The sequence below is a fragment of the Etheostoma spectabile genome, chromosome 14 (assembly GCF_008692095.1).
Source record: "Etheostoma spectabile isolate EspeVRDwgs_2016 chromosome 14, UIUC_Espe_1.0, whole genome shotgun sequence".
NCBI classification, from domain to species: Eukaryota; Metazoa; Chordata; class Actinopteri; order Perciformes; family Percidae; genus Etheostoma; species Etheostoma spectabile.
The window spans coordinates 23,037,610-23,058,638 of record NC_045746.1 but is presented as its reverse complement, the minus strand read 5'-3'; the positions used below and the strand labels follow the sequence as shown (position 1 = coordinate 23,058,638).

Genomic DNA, 21,029 nt, shown 5'->3' with positions numbered 1-21,029 from the left:
TTTCAAAAGTCAGTGCTAGACAAACTCAACATTGGCATCGTTGGTCTCCTGCTGCCGATGTTTGGAGTCCTGGTATACTTGTTGAAACACACCCATTTCTTATAAATGATTATGACAGCACTGTATGGTATCTGCAGCCAGTTGGTTCATCAGCTGGTATGTTCAAAAGTCAGTGCTAGACAAACTCAACATTGGCATCGTTGGTCTCCATGCTGCCGATGTTTGGAGTCCTGGTATACTTGTTGAAACACACCCATTGTCTTATAAATGTCTTGACCCTGCATAAGTTCTTGACACGCAGGTCTATTCAATAGTAGTTCTATTGTATGTGTTGCAAAAGGGAATTGGGTGTATTTGTGCTTTGGAGCAAAAACTAGGCTACAGCTAGTTTAGCTAAAAGATGTCCCTGGAGGCCAGTTTTTTTAAAAGACGTGTTGGTAATATCCAGGGAGATGCCGACCGCAGAAACCGCTGATCAATCCTGCAAGTTAATATTCACAACATCAAAGGTGTAATCATGTCCTACCTAGCTTATCAAATTTTTAATGAGGCAGAAACTACCTCAACTGAGCGTTAACGTTTCTGCCCAATTGAGAATACCTTTTTTCTGTTGCAGTTTTACTTTTCTAATACTTGAAAATGTGCATCAAAATATGGGAAGGAGAATGCATAACAATTGTGTAATTAATAAACCAAATTGTTGTGAAGGCTTCTGGATTGCATTGTTTGTCCTGCCATATAATCAAACACAAGGTCAAAACCCACACAAACGGATGTCCTGCCTGACTTCTTCCAGGTTTCTCTGCAGCGAAGGATAGCCTCCTCCAGGCTTCAGCAGGGATTGAACAACTAAGGTGAGTGTTGAACTGAATGTAGTTAAAGGAGATTAAGCAAGTTTTAAGCAGTGAAAGCTGAGGTCTATCCCGACAGACCTTTAACTGTAGGGCCGTGTCGTTGGAAATGCCTCGGAGAGCAAATCTGTGGTTTCGCTTTACCCACATGTTCACTACCATGAGCCTTGTGGGATATTACTGCAGAACACATTAGAAGGGATGCATTTTTGTAGCACTTCATGCCCCTTTATAAGATCTGTCAATAGCATGGCAGTCGTTAATTAAGGACCTCTCAGTCACAGAGACCCTGGCTGTTCCTCATGCATTTGTTGGATTTAGGTTTATTTGGTTGATGCACATCAAGTGAGCTAACAAGACAACACAATGAGTTTGACTTTTTAGAATATTTGGTAAATGTCTTGTTTGTTGTTGTCATTGAAAGTTGTCCTATGTTTTCAGGTCACTTTGATGGCAGAAGCATGAGCCTGATGAACTTGTGACCGCAGTAAGTCTTTCTGCTATTACAAAATCTGTCCAGTGATTGAATGTACAAGTCAAGTTTGGATGTCCTTTCTCATTCATCTGAATGGAAAGTGTCTAACTTTTAACTGGTACATTATGACAGCACTGTATGGTATCTGCAGCCAGTTGGTTCATCAGCTGGTATGTTCAAAAGTCAGTGCAAGACAAACTCAACATTGGCATCGTTGGTCTCCATGCTGCCGGTGTTTGGAGTCCTGGTATACTTGTTGAGACACACTTAGCCTTTTACATGCTGGCTCAATTTTAGAGGGCAGTTTGTGTGGCATGTCCAGTTTCCAGGTGGCTATAGTAGACCCCTGAACAAAATGAAATCTATTTTGGCAAAAAACTGCATTACAGTCCACATCAGGTGAGGAGTTAGACAGCTGAACAAATCATTTTATAGACTGATTTAAGAGAAACATCCAGGACAATGGCTAGGTGTGCTGTTTGATTGGCTCTATTGGCATTTCAAACAAACATAAATAAAGTGACTGAAAGTTGTATTAGTTTACTCTGTGAGTAGTCTACAGAGTAGACTAGTCTATTTAGTCTATTTTCTCAGGTCAGTCTGTCTTTAATGCAGCCAAATTAACCATAGTTATCGTTTACTGATTTCTGTCAAAGAAAATTAATCATGGCCAATTGTACATAGTCCAGCAGATATTCCCAAACCGTTTTGCTAGTTAGTCTTAATTTCTTACACACTCCTCCAATGAATCCTCATTGTTCCAGGTTTCTCTGCAGCGAAGGATAGCCTCCTCCATTCTTCAGCGGGGATTAAACGACAAAGGTGAGTGTTGAACTGAATTAAGTTAAAGGAGATTAGGAGTGTTGGCAGTGAAAGCTGAGGTCTATCCCGACAGACCTTTAACTGTAGGGCCGTGTCGTTGGAAATGCCTCGGAGAAGAAATCTGTGGTTTCGCTTTACCCACATGTTCACTACCATGAGCCTTGTGGATATTACTGCAGAACATTTCTTTTTTTTTTTTTTTTTTTTTTTTTTTTTTTTTTTTTTTTTTTTTTTTTTTTAGAAAACCTCAAATGATAACCAGAGGTGAATCAGGAATCTGTTCCACTTAAAACTCAATCCAAATTTTCCACTTTCTATGAGAAACTGTACTATTCAGTACATTGCAAAAGTGGCACGTTTATTTTGTATACACAAACATTATAGGTTGACAATGTTAAATTATTGTATGGTTGTATTTGACTAATTGCATAAAAATAAATGTTTCAGAATCCTCAACCAATCCTGGAGAAGAGAAATGAGTATCAGCAGCCTTTCAGTGTGAGTACTATGTAAGTGTGCTTTCAGTGTTTGGGTTTGGTCATATACCAAGGCTTTCAGGACTTTCCGTTCCTGACTTGCTGTGGAATTGACCAGAAAACAAAAACCATCCCACTGGGCTTCTGCAGCATCCTGCTCAGAAGACCTGTTGGGAACATTTATCTTTTTCTGTCACTTTTATGGTGCTGTCTGAACATTTGGTTTTCTTTAAACCTGAAGTTTAAGTGATGAATTTGACTGACTGTAGCACCTTGGACACATACACTGTACCTAGTAACAGCTGAATCATTTTTTTCTGTATTTTCAGATTGATGCCAGGTCATCGAGCAGCTGGAAGCACCGTCAGCACTTTGATCTGCTGGAGCAAAATGGAGCTGCTTTGCAAATGACAGAACTTCATAAAGGCAGCAGTGTTTACCAGCATCAGATTTTTTGCCTTTTTCCCTTGTGTTATCAATGACTAATAAAATATCAATTCCAGAACTCTAAACTCTAACTTGTCTTTTCTCCTAAAGCTATGAACAAATTTGCCTGAATGTTTTATTTTTTTCAGCTGCAGCTTCTATCCAAAGCGGCTAAGTGTTTAACCACATGGCATGCACCTGCTTCACGTCCTCTAATCTTAATGTAGTTTGACATTTTATGAAGCAGTTAAGATATTGGGAACTAGCATATCTAGACCCAAATACTGCAGACTTTTGTTGAGGTGGCCCTTGTAGTAAAACAATTGTAAGGAAGCAGGGCATTTTTACATATGGAGCTGTGTCCGTAATGACTGTCCAGCTTGTACAGGACTGAACAAGCTGGTCAAATTGGAAATATTGTTTTGGAAAAGTCATATTTGAAGAAGAGAACTTATTAAATGAGCTTTATAATCTGAAACATGTAGGCCTGCTGTATGTATTAGGTCTCTTTAGGAGGTGTTGGACAGGAGCAGCGGTCTGCTCCACCAGAGAGCAGTATAGCTACACCAGCAGAATGAGTAGGGAGGAGTTTTGTGGCTGGTCTTTTATTTCACCTCTGGTTTCTTTTGTCACTTAGTAGTTTTGCTACTTTGTTTAGTGTATTTATACTTTTGCACCACAATGTGTTTTTTCTGAAGTGTTTTTTGGTTTTATATCTGTATTTTGACCTAAAACGTTTTTGGAAGATTCTCCTGATATGTTTAAAAGAAGTGGGTGAAAGTTCACTAAAGGGAACAATATGATCTCATCAAATACAAAACAGCTTCAATGTCAAGACGCCAGCAACAACACCGGTCACATGACAGGCAGCTGTGAAACTAGGAAGTAAACGTCACATTTCATAACGTCTCTTTATCCTTTTATTATTGGCTCCAAAATATATATATTAAAAAACCTACATGAAGTCTTATGAACAATTTTTGGTGTTACTGGTGTGTGTGTGAGATCAGTCAGCCACAAAAGGACTGATGTTCATATTGTCTGGACAAAGCACTTTCTCTGGAATGCATGAGGCTGCGTGTTGGAACATTGCTTCATTGCAACAACAAAGTTCTTCTAAAACAACCTCAAAATAGATTGCAAGTCTTGTTGTGCTTGCAAAAGTGCTGCCATCCCTCAATCCTCATATCAAGGCTGTACAAAATAACAAATGCTTATCTATATAATCCATTCCAAAACAAAAGCCCTTCAGTAAATACTACCTTAGCAAAATTTTAAATGTTCAGCTTACACATGCAAATTATAGACACCTGAAGCTTCTCACCTTAAATTATTGCTTCTTTGGTTTTTCACCTTTTAAAGACATTCTGACACAAAGTCACAAAAGGACAACACGGGTTATCCAGCACAGATACAAACACACATAAACACACCAGGGCTGCAGTGATACACAAAGTCTGTTTAACCTAAACCACAAAAATCCCATGCCTTCTCACCTTACCAAACATACTTTTACAGTCTATGAAAAACAATTGTACTCAATGAGGGGAAAATAAACTGTTTCCAGACCTTCTGATTTTTGACAAAATTGTAAGATGATGTGCTTAACCCTTGTGTTGTCTTCCCATCAAAACTGAAAGTTAACACTTTTGTTGATGCTTTTTAATCAATATTTTAACTTTTTCTTAGGTTTTTGTCCCTTTTTTCAACACTTTGACGTTTTCAACACTACGTATTAACACTAACTTAGGAACTTTAGTTTTGCAGTTATTTTTGGAATTTATGGTCAATAAACCTAATTTTTAGGAATTTATACCTAATGTTTGAGTCATAGAAGCAGAAATTAGGAATTATTTAGACTAAAATTAAAGGAATATATGTTGATAGATAATCACAGACTGGAAAATGTCAACTTTTACTCAATACTATTTCAAAACCACTTCAATTTTTTTCTTCTAATTCTACACAATTGAATAAGACGCCCCACAATTCATGAAAGTAGAGATTTGTACTTGCCAAAGAGCGTTGTGTGGAATCAATCATTTTATTTTGGGTAGTTAAAAAGAACATTGATGTAGGAAACCGGGTCAGTTTGCACCGAGGACAACATGAGGGTTAAGGGGCTCCAGTTTGAGGTGTGCCATAACCTCCTCCAGCAAGCATTTATTGGACAACAGGCCTGCCTTCGTTCAACTAAAGAGAATCAATCATCTGGCCAACAATGTGGAGAAGGCTATGGCCTCTGTCTGATTTATAAATAGCTGCCTCTTGGCCGGAGCTTAACTAAATATAGAGTTAGGATCAATGTCTACCATACGTAAGTGAAAAAGTTTTCAATATCTATATCCATATGGTCAATCTAGGACATCCCCAGAAAATATGACTGAGGTTTGCTGATTCTTGGTAACAGCTGGGGCAAGTTGTTGGGTTTGACCATGGGTACATTCTAGCCAGCCTTCCCTTTGACAGGTGAAACCCATGGAGCACCTTAAATTACAATAATCAGTGCTTGATGCAAACTGATAGTGAGTGCCCAAGTTCTATTGCCCACTGCCAAGTTGAGTCAGACATCACAATACCCAGGTGCTCCTCCCACTGCCTCCTTATATGTCCCACAGATGGGAAAGCAGTCATTTATGTCTCAATGTCTTATATAGTATAGATATCATATATAGATATCAGGGTCCATATATTTAATGACTTATCTATCCAATCACCCTGTAGTGGGTTCAGGAATTGAGTGAAATGTGTGTCTCTGAGAAATTGGACTGAGGGACACTCAACTGTCTGTCCTTAGTGGAATAAAATAAGGACACCATATTTAGAAAGGACCAGAGGGATTGACAGGATGGAGGCTGTTGGAAGAACTTGTTTGATGTTAGAGTGGATCCTGAACTGCAACTAAACTACAGCTCTGATGTTCTGACTTGTGTCTGACTCTTCTTGGTCAGTCACGTGCCTAGCTTTCCGCTTCTTCTTTGCTGGCTCAGCCATGACAGTAGTGTGTGTCACTGCCCGATGTGAGTCGAGTGCAGATTTGAGTTGCGCATGCGTCATTTTGCGACAAGTAGCCTACAAGATGCTAATGAGAGACTTCTGTAATGCTAATACAGTAAAAATTGACCTACTTAACGAAGTTCATTCACTGCTGGATACAAGCTAGCATCAAACACAACAAAGGCTGTCAGTGGAATGGCGTTTTGAGCTAACGTTAGCAATCAATCAATCATAGATAGCTAAAACCTTTTTGAAATGATTTCCATCTTCTATATTGTTTGTAATGAGAAAAGTTTATTATTTCATGGATTTCACAACTTTCAGTATGACACGTTATGCTGTAAACCGTTTAAATTTGAGCACGCGCGACTCAAATCTGCACTCTACTAATCGAAGAGAGACAGCGTGAAAAGCTCCATCGCTACCTTTTTAGCCGGTTTCTGGATGGCCGTTCGTGTGCAGTCCATGTCCATGCACCAATGAGCAACTCTATAGGAATGAACAGGGCTCTGCCTCGGACACTGTATCCAGGTCTTATTATATACATCCATGTCATCTGAATGAACTCAATACGATGAGGCTGACGGTCTGGTCCAGTCAACGCTCCACATAGTCAGTAGCCTAGGCCTAGGAGCTTAAATTAACATTGTTTAATCAACTGCTGATTCCGAGGTCCAGGGTATCAGCTGTCAAGCTCGATGCTTTTATAATTTCACCAGCTCATCAGTTGATGTTGAAGATTGACATGCCCAAATGAAAAATGTTGGCAGTGTATGATTTCCAGGAACAATTCAATTTTATTTATGAGGCCAAATCACAACACAAGTTAGGCCTATCTCAGGACACTTTCCAAATAGAGTGGGTCTACTCTAGACCACACTCAGAGACCCAACAGCAATTTAGTATGAACATTCTGTCATAATTAATGTAATCAAATGTATTCTGGACATTTCCCACAAAATGTATTTTAGTAATGTTGCATAATGCTTGTTATTGTAATGCCCTATAAACAAAGCTGCGTAGCCTCGCCTTGCCTAATGCACTATGGCTGCATATGAACAAAATTCCTAAGGAGATAAGGTTAAAATAAGGCTAATAAGGCTAAAATGTTAACTGTGAGACAGAGTTGGTTAATATATTAACCAACTCTGTCTCAGTTAGTCAGTCAATAACTTGAATGCATATTTACACAAATAATCTGTAAAATGTGTGTTGCCCTTGCGTCTTTTGTGCTACTAAGAGTCTAAAACATCAAAGTCTTGAAAACCTTCCCCATCGCTCCACTGTCAAATCTAATAAGGGCATTCAAATCCACTAAATTAAATATGTGTTATTATACTCATTATAATTTAGAGTATTATTCATACTGAAAACCTTACTACATTTCCCAACAACCAGCCAACAACGACGATGTTTTAGTACCATATTTCCAGCCCAACCTTTGTGATACTAACGGGGATTTTAGGATCAGTGTGTGTGAAATAACGAAACACTTCCGCTTGCATGGCTCATCCCGACTAGCCGTTCTCTAGATCTGTTTACTACAAATGTTCTTTGGTCCGCCTTCAACTTCCTGTGTACACATCTGCTGAGCATGCTCTACATTAGCCCAACCACGCGGTGTCCACGCGTCGGTTTCGGGCGCCCATTGGCTAGAGCTGACACAAACAAAGATAGTCCACCAATGGGAGCAGTGTGCACGCGCTGAGCCATGCTGTTCACTCTGGCTGCTCATGTCTCGCTGGAGTCTCCTTCCATAAAACCAGCCGTGTTCTTTCTGTTTACAGCAGAGTGAAGTGATACTCGAACCTCAAACGACGTATCGTTTCTCAGCGGCTGAATAGCAACAGTTCATATATCGCGGTTGGATATCCTAAATAAGCAGTCATGGTGGCCATGGCAAAGAGAGTGAAAACCTTTCAAATAATCTTTTCGGACCCCAGCAAGACATTTTACTGCGGCGGGGACAAGGTGTCTGGCCGGGTACAAGTGGAGGTGAACGAAGTGACTCGTGTGTCCGCGGTTAAGCTTCTGGGTGTGGGCTGCGCCAAGGTGGAGTACGCGAAAGGCAAGCAGCGGTGCCGACAGGAGGCCGAGTACCTCAGACATGAAGAGGTACTGCTACTGGACGACCAGCCCAAAGGTACGGTACTATTTTCCATTACCTCGGATAAGCTAAACAAGCAATAGAGAAAGTAAAGAACAAAGATGTAACGTCATATAACACAACAAACGAATGTAACAATAGAACAGAAATACAAAGAAGAAGAAAAATATACAAGACCATATGGGGGCAAAAGTGTAGGCAAACGTAAAGTGAAAGTAGAAGTGATTAACAGCATCAGTTGTTAACCAGACTGATGATAATTGACTGTATAATGTGTATATATACGTATCATTTGTCAGTGTAATTTAAATGAATTGCTAGCCAAGCGTAACATTTATTGTCATGGTCTCATCTTTTCAGTGGTTTTAGCCTATTGCTCCCTGCTTTGTGTGTGAATTAGCGTTGAGTGACTTTCTGGCAGTGTGCGCACCTTTTAAATGGAAGTCCCCTGGTTTCAGCTCGTCGGAGCAGACTAGAGAGATTCTCCTGGAGTTGATGTTTCCCATCGTTAAATCAAACAGCTGTCAGGGTCATCCAGCCACAAAAGACCGTAGTCAAGCCCAGTCAAGACAACATGTTTAGCTATGTTTATTTATTTTTATTTTTTAATCTTTCCAGACTCGGATGGATCAGTCGTCCTGAGGCCTGGCAACAAATATGAGTACATGTTTGGATTTGAGCTCCCCCAGCAAGGGTAAGGCAGTGTTTCTTACTTTTAAGTACTAGTCTTTTACATAAATAATAGTCCGTCCTCTCTGGATGTATGGCTCTTTATTGAGTACTTTATAGACTACTTTTGGCTTTTATTTTCTTTTACGGATGTTCTCACAGGCAGCTGGTGTCGTCCTACAAGGGGAAGTTTGGCTATGTCCAGTACTATGTGAAGGCCCTGATGGAGAGGCCACAGCAGCCCACCTTTGAGTGCAAGAAAGCCTTTGAAGTGGAGGAGCCCCTGGATGTCAACACCCCAGACCTGCTGGTGAGTTCACTGACTCTGAATATAAAGAAAGGGTTATTTATTTGGGCTTTTTATCATTCTTTCAGCATTGCCATATCTGCCTCAGCCATAACCAGACATAATATAAAATAACAGCCCAAACATTGAGCTCTTTTGTGTCCTTGTGGTATGTAATTATGATTACGAAGCATATATAGCATGAGGTTGACGTAGAGTCTCCAGATGAGTTAAGTCTTACCTTCCTGCATCTCCTCAGTCTCCCTCAGGTGGCATGAAGGAGAAGAAAGTCACCTGCATGTTCATCCCTGATGGCCAGGTGTCACTAAACGCAAAAATTGACCGCCGTGGCTTCTGTGAAGGTGAAGACATCTGCATCAACGCAAAGTTTGAGAACACCTGCTCTCGCATTGTGGTGCCCAAGGCTGCCATCATCGCCAAACACACTTACCAGGCCAACGGCCGCACCAAGGTATTCCGCCAGAAGTTGTCTTCGGTGCGCGGCAACCACATAATCTCCGGCATGTGTGACGCCTGGCAAGGAAAGACCATCAGGGTGCCAAAGATCAAACCCTCTATGCTGGGCTGCAACATAATCCGTGTGGAGTACGCTCTAATGGTAAGGCTTCAGTTGCTACATTTACATTTACAGTTACATTTTGAATACTGAAAATCGGTGCTAATGTACATGTTGATGATCCTTCGGCCAGATTTACATCCACATCCCTGGTAGTGAGAAGCTGATACTAGAGCTGCCTCTGGTCATTGGTACTGCTGGTCTTGGCAGCCGCAGCAACAGTGTAAGCAGCCAGGAGGGTTCGGTCAGCAATTCCTCCCAGAGCTGGGTGTCCCTCAGGATGCCCTCTGAGCCTCCCAGCTACTGTGACCTCACCCGTGACTGCCGCCTGGACCAGCCCCTCACACCGCTCCTGGACGATGTTGATGGTGATGACAGCCCCATCTTCATGAACACCCCAGCCTTTCAGTTCCCGCCAACTTCGACATGCAGTGAGGTAGGTGTTTCACCTAGGTATTGCAAAATTGGGCATAGCCCTCTCTGCCAAACTGATAAGAAATTACCTTTGCTGGTAGTCCTTCTCATAAAACTATATTTCTTTCCAGGCTGAGGAGGAGTACCATGGCAACGCTCGCATGCTGCCGGTCTGTTGAAATCCAGCAGGGATTCTACAACTGTGGTCCAGCTCTCAGGGACCATTCATCTTAAGCACTTGAAAAGGAGCAGAAGGTCCAAACTCCAGAGAAGATGTGTTGGATTCAGAAGTGTAGCCAGGACTGTGGAAATGGACAAAAAGAAGCTTGCCTGCTCTGTCTGCTGCCTTCACCGCGCTTCATCACCTACGCTGATCTTGAGTCTTCCACCTGGTGCCGTTCAGGTCATGGACACAGAGGCAGTGGTGCTCTACATTTGTGAATGAGCTGTCCCTTCCAGAGACTCCAACCTTCAGGATCTCACTGTCCATTCACAGACACTTTATGACTTTGTTTTTGGGGCCAAGCATTGTATGAGTCAGACCTCAGCCTGCTGTGAAATGTTGCTTTTTTGGGGTGTGTCTTTTCCCCATAATGCAGTGTTTCCCACGGAATTAGAGTACATTCGTGGTAGTGGCACTGAAAAAAGTTGTGCGGGTTTGAAAAAAATACTTTATTTTGATATATTTTGATTTTTTGATTTTTTTTTTTCTTCAAATGAGGGGTTTGAGATGAGCTAAGCTTTATTTACATGTAATCTGAAGAGAACGTCAGTCGTCTGTACCCTACAATCCACTGCCCTAAAGCCTGGCATCGCCACACAGTTAGCATATGGTAATTCTTCCATGACTTCACCTGGAAGTCCCAATCACCAGGTATGTTAAGTCTGTTTCTCTCTGTAGTATTTTTTTTCACAAAGAACCTTGCTGGGTAAAGTTATCTTATGACGATTTCCACTGCATGGCCTCAACTCTACTGGCCTTTTTTGGTTTTCCATTTTTTTTTAAAAGTCCCTGGTACCTGCTAACAGGAAGTTTTTTTTAGTACCACCTCCATCGAGGTTCCAGGCGAGCTGAGGCAATGCTAAAAGGTGACGTGAAAACATTGATTGGTCGGAGAGAATCATCACTAATCACTGCATCATAATTGCTAGTGACAGACGGGGTTGTGTCCTGAACCAACCCGCAGTGTTTAAATAGTTTAGCCATCTTTTTTTTGCTGCCTCCAGCTTCTTTTGAAACTAATTTGTCTTCTGGCAAAAAGCCACATGCCAAGAATCAAAAGCAACACACCTTCGGCGTTTTAGTGTGTCGCGTTAGGTCACAGCAGTTTCCCATGGAAATGACAATCAGCCAAGCTCGCCTCACGCATGAGGCGCTACTAATCTGCAATGGAAAAAGGAGGAAGGGGCACCGCAGTCGAGCCGAGTCAAGCAGGTACCATTAGTGGAAAAACTTTATATGAAAAACAATGGCAAAGAGAAACAGACTTACTTGTGGCCTGGGAGTTTCAGGAAATCTTGTGAAAGCTGTTGTCATGGTAAAGTCAGAGGGTTACTGCAGTCAAGCAAGTCAGTCAATGTAAGGGACACCCTATAATGCTTTGTCATTCCTGTCAAACCCAGTTTTTTGTTTTTTAAGAGATTTCCTTTGAGGAATCCTCCTTTTTGTTGATTCCAGTCTGTTTGTATTGCTGTAAAGACTTGTCAGGAATATTGTTGCCGTTTGAGAATTGCAGCATGTAGAATAATCTTCCTCGGATGCTGATAGAACCTTAAGCTTCGTCCATATTTTCTTTTGCACCAGTGTTTAAAAAGAAAAGAGGTTTGTTCCTATATTTTATTGCACTTTTTGATTAATGCATTTTACTCTACTACTGCCTCAAAGAGTTTTTGTTTGTTATGTTTTGTTTGAACAATGGTTGTGATGTAGAGAGTAAAATTTCTCGAGGTAAAACACTCTAAACTTGTTGGAATCTCACCTTGATTTTCAAATCCAAATATTAATGGCCTAACATGATCCAAACACCACCGATGTCGCACCTGGTGGGGTGCACCTGAGCGCTTGTGAGGAGAGTCATTGTATCTGATCTGCTGTTGTCATAGACAACATTTCATTGTGGTGGTTTCACAACTTCTGTTCTTTCAGGGCGCAAAGAAAATCACTGTTAAAGACTGATTTGTGATAAAGTAAGTTTGCAATACGTCCTTGATACTTATAAGTATTTTTGTATGAAACCCTTTGGGTTACTTTTTTTATTAAAGAAATGTTGAAAAATATCTAGCGTGTCTGTTTTTTGTGTGTAATTGTTTTCAGATCAGTTATCAGTGGTCCGTTCATCAAAGTTCTGATTCAGCCTTCCCTTTCTGGCCAGCATGGTGTATGAAGGAGGAAGGCAGTGTTCAGCAGCTCCTGGAGCCTGTCACTGTCAAGCCCAAAGTTAATCAGAAAGCAGGTTAACACTGAAAGAAATCTGCAAAGAAAATTGTAAAATCTGTCATATAAAATATACAGGGGAAGGGTCTAAAAATACTAAATTGTCAGAAGGCTATGTTTGTTTCGTACATACATACATGTACAGTGGATGCAGTAAACACCATTGTAGTAACTACTGAGGAAATAAAAAGCAAAACAGTATTACAATGAAACATGGGTGAATAAAATTACTAGTTGGAAATCATTTTGCAGAGCTGTTCAGTGCAATGCCAACACGATGACTACTGTAACATTAGCGCTAGTAGATCGGGCCCTGTAACCTGTCCGGGGGCACAATGTCGGTCTCCAAGACACACAGGCAGTAGGATTGAACCTTTTGGCGAGGGGAACGTATTGTAGAATAGTGCCAGCCAGTATTCCTGTTGTGTGGCATGCGGCCAGAGGCTTTTTCATTTTCAAAGTACGTTCTTGGCCCTGTGCTTCTGACGTCTGGTATCTGCTGAGAGCAACAGATAAGGATACTGTTTATCTCTGTGTCAGGGGCTGTTGCTGTAGACTGGAGTGCTGCTTCACACCCCAAGAAGGGCCATGAGCAAAGTTAGTAGGGATATTTATGGTCCTCAGAGACCCCCCCCAGAGGATGAACCCCCAGGGTAAAATATATAGTTGCATACTGAGAAGGGTCTAAGAATACTAAATTGTCAGTAGGCTGTGTCTGACCGGCAGCCCTTTGCTGCATGTCATTCCCCCTCTCTCTCTCCGCTTTCATGTTTGCATATGTCCTATAGAAATAAAGGCCTAAATTGCCACAAAAAAAAATCTTTAGAAAAAAAACAAAGAATAGTGCCAGCCAGTATTCCTGTTGTGGGGAGTAGGATATGTTGTTGTTTAATTGTTTCATTAACAGATGTACAGTGGATGCATTAACCCTTACAGGCTCTAACTTTGCTTTAACAACATTTCAAACCAAACCAACTCACTTGGATACCCATAAAAAATGTAGGAACATCAATTTAGCTTTATGCACTTGCAGCATAACGCAGTCACAGGTTACACGGTTTCTTTAAATTTAATATAATTGTACAGTACAAAGAAATGCAGGTTGTAGTCCTTTATACTACACAAGAAAAAAAAGAAAAACTATTATATATGATGGAGTAAGGTTCACATGGTTTGAAAAAGTCACGGTTTGAAAACAACTAACATTTTCTGTCGTACCGTTCCTAAGGTATGAGCTGTTTTTTATTTTATTTTTTTAAGAGTATTCAAGGACAGGAAGTGCAGTTTATTGCTGTAATCTCACAGCCTGAGGAAAGAAGCTATTCTACAGTCTGGGGGTACCACAGCAGATACTTCTGTATCTCCTGGCACACAGAGGCAGAGTAAACAGATTGTTGCTGGGTTGGTAATGTCTTTTGGTATCCTTTGGACTTTGAGCAGACACCTGACCTTACCAGTACCACTGATGCTCGGTAGATGGGTACCAACGATGTTCTGGGCGGTTTTAATCCCCCTCTGCAGAGCCCTCCCGTCCTGGGCCGTGCACAAACCACGCCAGCTTGTAATGTTTCCAGTCAGGATGCTTTCTATTGCTTCTCTATAAAAGTTGACAGAACTTGGCATGGCAAGCTCTCTTACAGCCCCCCCCCCCCCCCCCCCCCCCCCCCCCCCCCCAGACACAAGTTTTGTAGGGGCGAATTGTCCTCAGATTGAACCAAACAAACTAAAAACTCCAACATGTTTTAAAATATGTGAAAAATACTATAATATTTTGTTAAATCTGGTTTTCCCACATAAAAAATTTAAAAGGACTCTGTTTAATTAAAGTAAGTTTAGTTAGTATCTGTTTATGTTGTTTGTTAGCATGTAACTGACACAAAATTAGTCGTTGTGAGCCGAACAACACTACCGATAACATAGCTACACCTTGCTTCTCCTCTGATACCCCTCGTATCTCTGTAAGATATACAGAAGCCGCTGAGCTTTCTCTACCAGTGTGGAGATGTTTCCTATGCATACAGTATGTGTGTGTGTGGGCAACAACACCATAACCATCATGTCACGATACCAGCATGTTGCATGCGTCGCTTTTTTCCTCAGACATGGTCTGTGATTGGCTGAGGCAGCGAGACACACACACACACACACACACACGCACACACACACACACACACACACCTTCTAGACTGCGGTGAACTCATCCTTTTTTCACTAAGTCAGTTGTGCTTACATAGCAGGTCTGGTTACATGCCTGAGGTCAACTACGATACTAAGATTTTCACATGAAAATCAAATGTGATTACAAAATTCAGATTGTGGTCGAGCTGGGTAACTATTTTCTAATCGTGTTTCACAGCAGTATGCCATGTGACCAAAAGTAGGGCAGAGTTTGGATTATGAAACAACTCTAACTTTATGGTATCATGAACATGAAATAAGTAGGCTAATATGTCTCTGAATTTTTATAGTTTCCCCACTAATCTTGATCTTCAAGTCATCCATCCCGAATAACAAACTCCCCTCTTCATGAGAGAAAACCAGCAGAGCCCCCATTGGCTGAGACCTGCTGCCATGCCTTCCGATTGGCTGAAGTTCTTGTGCATGCATGTGGCATGCAGTAAGAGTATGTCTGCATCCCTACAGGAAGTCCGTTTTTTATAGTGCTGCTTCTGTTGATTTAGGTTCACACACTGCTCAATGCTGCTGAGGCTACTTTCACTTCTGGAATTCCAGTTTGTTTTCTGGGAAAGGCAGGTCATTATGCCCTTAACTGCTACACATCTGTCTGTATATAGTTTCATCTGTTACATATTTCTTTTGCATATTCATGGTAAAGTTACGTTTACTTTGAGAGACGTAACACGGAGACGCAACAACACATGGTCATAAATGGGACGTTTTAGAATACCTTGAGCCTTGAAAGTAATCCAAACCAATCAAAAATGTAGTAATAAAATCTTAAAAACTATCTAGAAACAAAGACAGTGTATTGATGCTGTTGTTTCACGTTCCAGGCTTAAAGAAATAAAGGCATGTAGAACAATTTCAAATCTAAACTGATTTTATCTTGAAGATATTTCTCAGAAAGCAAAAACAGGATTGGCTAAGCTTTCTGATATTTAATATACAAATATGAGTTGATGTGAGTATCTGGGTGGCTGTGGCTGAGTGGTGGAGTGGTCGCCTGCCAGCTGGAAGGTTGGTGGTTTGATCCCTGGCCCTGCAGTCCCATGTTGAAGTGTCCTTGAGCAAGACACTGAACCCTGAGTTGAGTGAGTATGTATCTGATTAAAAGATGGCACCTTATATGGCAGCCTTGGTCATGGTGTAACATGTGTGTGTAAAAGCTCTTTATAAAAACAGTCCATTTACATTTATGTGCACATGCAGATTTTCAGGGCCTATGAAGGAGTCTACCTCTAAATTAGGGCTGCATGATTTGGTGAAAAAGTCATTTCGTGATTTACAATACTCTGATTGCAATTTGATAGTCTAAATGCTTCATTATCAAGGAAAAAGCACAACATTTAGAAATGGGTGTCTTATTTTTAACATACAAAGTTAAACAAGCATAAAAAGAAAAAATAAACAAAAAGTGTGCAATATTTTAAATAAGAAAATATATAATGTTTTACAAAACGAAAAAAAAAAAATCTTGTCCAAATAGAAATGTTTGCAACAGTACAAATGTAATAAATCAAACAATAAATAAGTAAATCAAACTCTTTATTAAATTTTACATTTTCGTACAGCCAATCCATCTGATTGACAAACAACTGGGAGAGGCACAAGCAATGCTCCTTCAGCTCCTCTGACCAAAATAACACATATGAGCTGTCAAAACTGGTTAAAAATGACTTTCAAATGTTACTTCTAGAAAAAACACAGTTTTTAAACGATTGAAATATCTATTTTTGCTCATTATTGACATAAGATGGCGAATGTACAACAAGATATGCATAACTTGTGTTTATTTATTTACTTTAACAATAATGTCTTTTAAAATAACTTAACCACACGTTCATAAACTAATATCCTACACAGTGATATTTAATATGAAGACCTAATAGACCTCTCTCTCTGCACCGCTAAACAATTAGCCCCCTAGCCAGCAAGCTAGCTTACTTGCCAGCCGGCCGGCCTCTAAATTGGTCAAATTTAAATTTTTCATTCACACGTTCTTTTCAAATTGTAGGGAAGCACAATACTAGCGCCAGATGACTAACAATTTTGTATGGCTGATTTTCTCTAACCAGTGCAGGATAAAGGCATGTTGGGTGTGTGGAATTAGCAAGCTAACGTTAGCTAACGAGCAAGCAGCTTTGCCAGGACAACGGATGACAGGCTGGGAGAGAGACAGGCTGGTTAGACATCACCCGGTGTCCGCTGTCATCCTTCCAGTGGAGGGAAATGTAATTCCATGTTAGGCTACTTAGCTTGGCATTTCTTTCGCATGAACATCCAAAAGCAGCACAAAAGTCTGTGATTTTCTCTTTATGGTCTTTATGGTCATATGTCCGTCCCACCGTTGTAAAAATCCCCACGTAAGCACAACATGTACTGAAATAAAGGTTACATACAGGATCCCTGTACAATAAAGGGCCACAATATTATGTAAATACAGTTGACACATTATGATGTATACAGTATCAACAAACACAAATGCATTGAATTAACTAGACACCATCTTGCAACGGCAAATCGGGACAGGGGTGTAAAGTGGGTGGAGGGTCCTATCCCTTCTTCCTATCCCCCTACTTCAACCCACTTACTTGGAGTACTTGGATCCATCAGTCCGCAGACAGACAGACAGACAGACAGACACACAGACAGACAGACAGGTCAGCACACACACACACACACACACACACACACACACACACACACACACACACACACACACACACACACACACACACACACACACACACACACACACACCACAAGCTGAAAACAATACTAGTCTGAGCATGCCCAGTCTGGCTGCACCTTCTGCTGCAAAACAAGTTCACCACAAGGGTTAGGGGGACTTCCACCTCCCTGCTCCTCTCCTTTCACCCAACCCCTGTATGTTATTATTATATATTTATATATATAATTATGATATTTGTGTTATTGTTTTCTCGACGACAATCCAACATGTATCATATTTATAGTATAGTATAGTATAGCCCCTTTTCTTACCTTACCCATACAAACTTTGTAAGTCCTGCAGAATATCACACTGCACTCATGTGTACTTGGAGTATTTCACAGTTACATGGGCAAGTATATTAACAATTTGTGAAAGAGGGGCCAATCTCACCCTGCTTTCAGTATTAAGCTTGTGGATTAAATAATCAAGATACATGTTAATAAGAGCGCTTCGGAGATGTTGGTATATGTCTTTTCATAACTTTGGACTGAACTGTTCCCCACCCTGGTTTTATTACTATATGCGTTGTAAGCTTGTTTGCTGTGTAGTCAACCCCCTGTTAACACAGCATTAGGTTAGCTACATAGCTAGCAGCTGATGTCAGTGTAATAGAAACAAACCTATTTTAGGGTTCACAGGCTAAAAAGGTTGAGGAGCAGTGACTTACTAATGTTTGAACTATTACAAAGTGCATATACACTTTCAACTTACGATGCAAAGTGTGCAGTAGATGGCACAAACAAAAGCAAAACCATGGACCAAATGAACAGGAGACAGTCAGTAGTGACAGCTGCAGCCTCAGTTACATAATGCATGCTCCTTTCCTTTCAGGGAAGTTGTGCTCCTTGAAATGATTTTGGAAAGTCACACTGGAGTCATTCATACAGTTACGTTTGCTTCAAACAATTATGTTTGAGTCTGATGTTTTTAATCCAGGCTGTGGTCATTTGCAGCATTGCCATTTATTTTTCCATGCTGTGGACCATGCACCCCTCTAAATATGCAACCTCTTCCAGCGGCTGTGTGCTTGACCTGTGGGTAAACGCTCAAAGGAGTACACGTTCCACACGTTCACAGTGTTCAGAGCACAGGCCCCACCCACGCTCATGATAACAGTAGTCCTCAGACATGCTGTTTACAGCCAACCTTCGTCGCCTTTGTGTTGTGTAATGGGTTTTCCTCCAGTGGACACACAAGTGCAGTTGCTTGTGTTTCTGCAAAGTGTTGAGAGCCTGAAGAACATGCTTAACTGGAAGGACAAAGGGACGTTCCAACACGGTGGAAGAAATGCATCAGGTAAAATACCATCAAAGTGTAAACAACTAATTATACACACCTTGCGGCTGGGGGCTGATCCCTTCTTTCCCATACACTGTGTTTCCTGAGTGTCACACACACATGCAAAAATAAGTCTTTGCATAATCACAATTCATTTTTTGGTGAAAGTTTTTAAAAATGAAGAGAAGAACAACAGGCTTTACAAATGATGGTAAAAACCAGGAGACAACTGTACGGTCAAACTCAAATAAATAAAGGATCACAAAGAGTACATTATCAATAAGCAAGACCAGGCCTCAGCTGGGAGGACTGAGTGCTGATTATAGCCAATGTTCATAAGATCCGCTGATATAGATGCTCTGGTAACATGACAACAACCCCTAACAACCCTTGTACAACTTCGTATTAACATCTCTCTGATCTGCTCTTGACCCCGATGGAGACTCTGACCCTAAAACCTCTAAAACGTGTTTTAGAGGTTTGTGTTTGTGTGTGTAGCGTTTGCATGTCTTTGAGTCTCCCACAGAGCTGGAAGTCAGGTCAACTGGACACTCTAAATTGCCCAGGGTGTGAATGGATGTTTGTTTCTGTATGGCAGCCTCTCAAACTCTCAAAGTGTCCTTTTCACAATATTTGACATGGGTGTGGAAAAACTATGAAACATTGTAACTATAATTAAATCTCTGTTCATAGTTAACATTCACTAGTTCTACAATAATGGTTATGCTAAACCACCAAGCTGGCTACAAAAGCTTCTCTGTGTCTACGTGGTTGCCTCTAGTTTGCCACAGGCCGTAATGCACGTGCACTCATAGCTCATTGATACAAACCTATGGCCATAATATAAAAAAATATAAAGCTGTCTCTTTAGTTCATGATCAGACTGTACTCAAAACACAACTGGATCATCTGAAAAGATTAAAACATAACATAATGATGAAAAGACGTTAAGCAGAATTCATTGTATATACACTGTATATACATATACTGGACTTGAATATCTTGTACATAAAAACAAGAGTTATATTCATAGTGGCCGTTTCCTTTGTGGTCAATCCTGGTTTCCGTGTCTTTATGTTCCTTCAGAAAGTCAGAAACCCACGCAGCTTCCAACACAGCTGACTCCAAAATATATCGCTGCTTGATCCTGCCACCTAGTGGTTGATATAGGAAGTTGAACTATGAAAATACTGTGTTGGAGGAGACTGCTGCTGAACTGTAATGTTCTTATAGTCAGTTACAATAATGAGAGTGGACTTAAAGGAGAACTCCGGCCGATTTTTACCCAAATGTTGATCACTAGATGTCTCCGAGTAGGCTACTGTTGATAGGAAAAACAACGACCTAAATTGGTGCTAGCGAACTGGAGCCCGACAGAGATGGGAAGTTTTTACTTCTACTCCTTACAATTTAACACAAATATCGGTACTTTCTACTCCTTACATTTTACAAAATTGGCTCGTTACTTTAGTTTTGTACAAGTCATGTCGGACAATAGCGCGGACACGCGCCTCACACCACGAGCGGGTGCGCACGCCACAAGGAGAAACAAGTGAGAGAAAAGAAAAAGAGCTGTCCGAAGGATAATCAGCTGAGATTGTGTGTGTGTGTGTGTCAAGCCAGCCGACACTCGGATCTCCGTGGTCAAATCAGCCGACACTCAATTTGTAGTGCGCTCTTTTACTGGCAAGAATGGTAAATGCACTCTAACAGCCCAGCTCGACTAGCGAACAATACACATTTGACTACTTCCGTTTTTCAAAATAAGGTGTTGATAAAAGTACATATAAAACAAGATTAATGGATATATTCACCACAAGTAAAAAAAATATGTAACTCTTGTCTGTCCGTTTTACAAAACAAATACAATTCCAATAAATTGTGAAATAAATGTTTTTGGAGTTATTCTTTGTTAATGACATTAATAATTAATATTTTTAGACAACTATTTATTTTAGGGGCGACTAAACCCATATTTAAAATAAAGCAATTGAATGTTATAAATTGTGAGATTGTATGAAGTTTAAGTCCCTCATTTCTAGGCTAAAACGACAAAAGATATAAAATTGCAGGAGCTCTACAATTAATTTGCTCCATAGTTCCAGGCAGGGACTGATATATTTGAGTACAAGGTATCAGGTACTACAATCATACTGAAAATCAGACATTTTTACTGTATAATTTTGGAGATTTTTGACAGCAAAGTCACGTACATCTGCTGTTGGACGACAAAAGATATGAACTTGTAGGAGCTATAAAATGAATTTGCTCCATAGTTCCAGTCAGTGACTGATATCCTTTA

At 40.6% G+C, this 21,029-nt stretch overlaps 1 protein-coding gene and 4 non-coding genes across 6 annotated transcripts in view; all 5 read left to right on the top strand.

Annotated features, from left to right (window-relative positions):
- Positions 1-12,377, top strand: part of txnipa (thioredoxin interacting protein a) — a 21,356-nt gene extending 8,979 nt beyond the window's left edge. Inside the window, exons 2-8 of one of the 2 annotated variants that reach the window (XM_032536296.1) lie at positions 7,569-7,572; positions 7,861-8,190; positions 8,773-8,848; positions 8,986-9,133; positions 9,369-9,728; positions 9,820-10,122; positions 10,232-12,377. In XM_032536296.1, coding sequence (XP_032392187.1) covers positions 7,935-8,190; positions 8,773-8,848; positions 8,986-9,133; positions 9,369-9,728; positions 9,820-10,122; positions 10,232-10,279 — 1,191 coding nt within the window. In that variant the 5' untranslated portion in view covers positions 7,569-7,572; positions 7,861-7,934 and the 3' untranslated portion in view covers positions 10,280-12,377. Of the gene's footprint in view, positions 1-7,568; positions 7,573-7,833; positions 8,191-8,772; positions 8,849-8,985; positions 9,134-9,368; positions 9,729-9,819; positions 10,123-10,231 lie in introns of those variants that run through there. The other variant, XM_032536294.1, reaches the window with a different exon arrangement.
- Positions 117-241, top strand: LOC116702226 (small nucleolar RNA SNORA8). The gene has a single exon (XR_004335102.1). It is a non-coding gene; the product is annotated as a small nucleolar RNA SNORA8 (small nucleolar RNA).
- Positions 911-1,044, top strand: LOC116702231 (small nucleolar RNA SNORA18). The gene has a single exon (XR_004335107.1). It is a non-coding gene; the product is annotated as a small nucleolar RNA SNORA18 (small nucleolar RNA).
- LOC116702227 (small nucleolar RNA SNORA8) lies at positions 1,457-1,595 on the top strand. The gene has a single exon (XR_004335103.1). It is a non-coding gene; the product is annotated as a small nucleolar RNA SNORA8 (small nucleolar RNA).
- On the top strand, positions 2,202-2,334 carry LOC116702232 (small nucleolar RNA SNORA18). The gene has a single exon (XR_004335108.1). It is a non-coding gene; the product is annotated as a small nucleolar RNA SNORA18 (small nucleolar RNA).
- Positions 12,378-21,029: the final 8,652 nt, after the last annotated feature.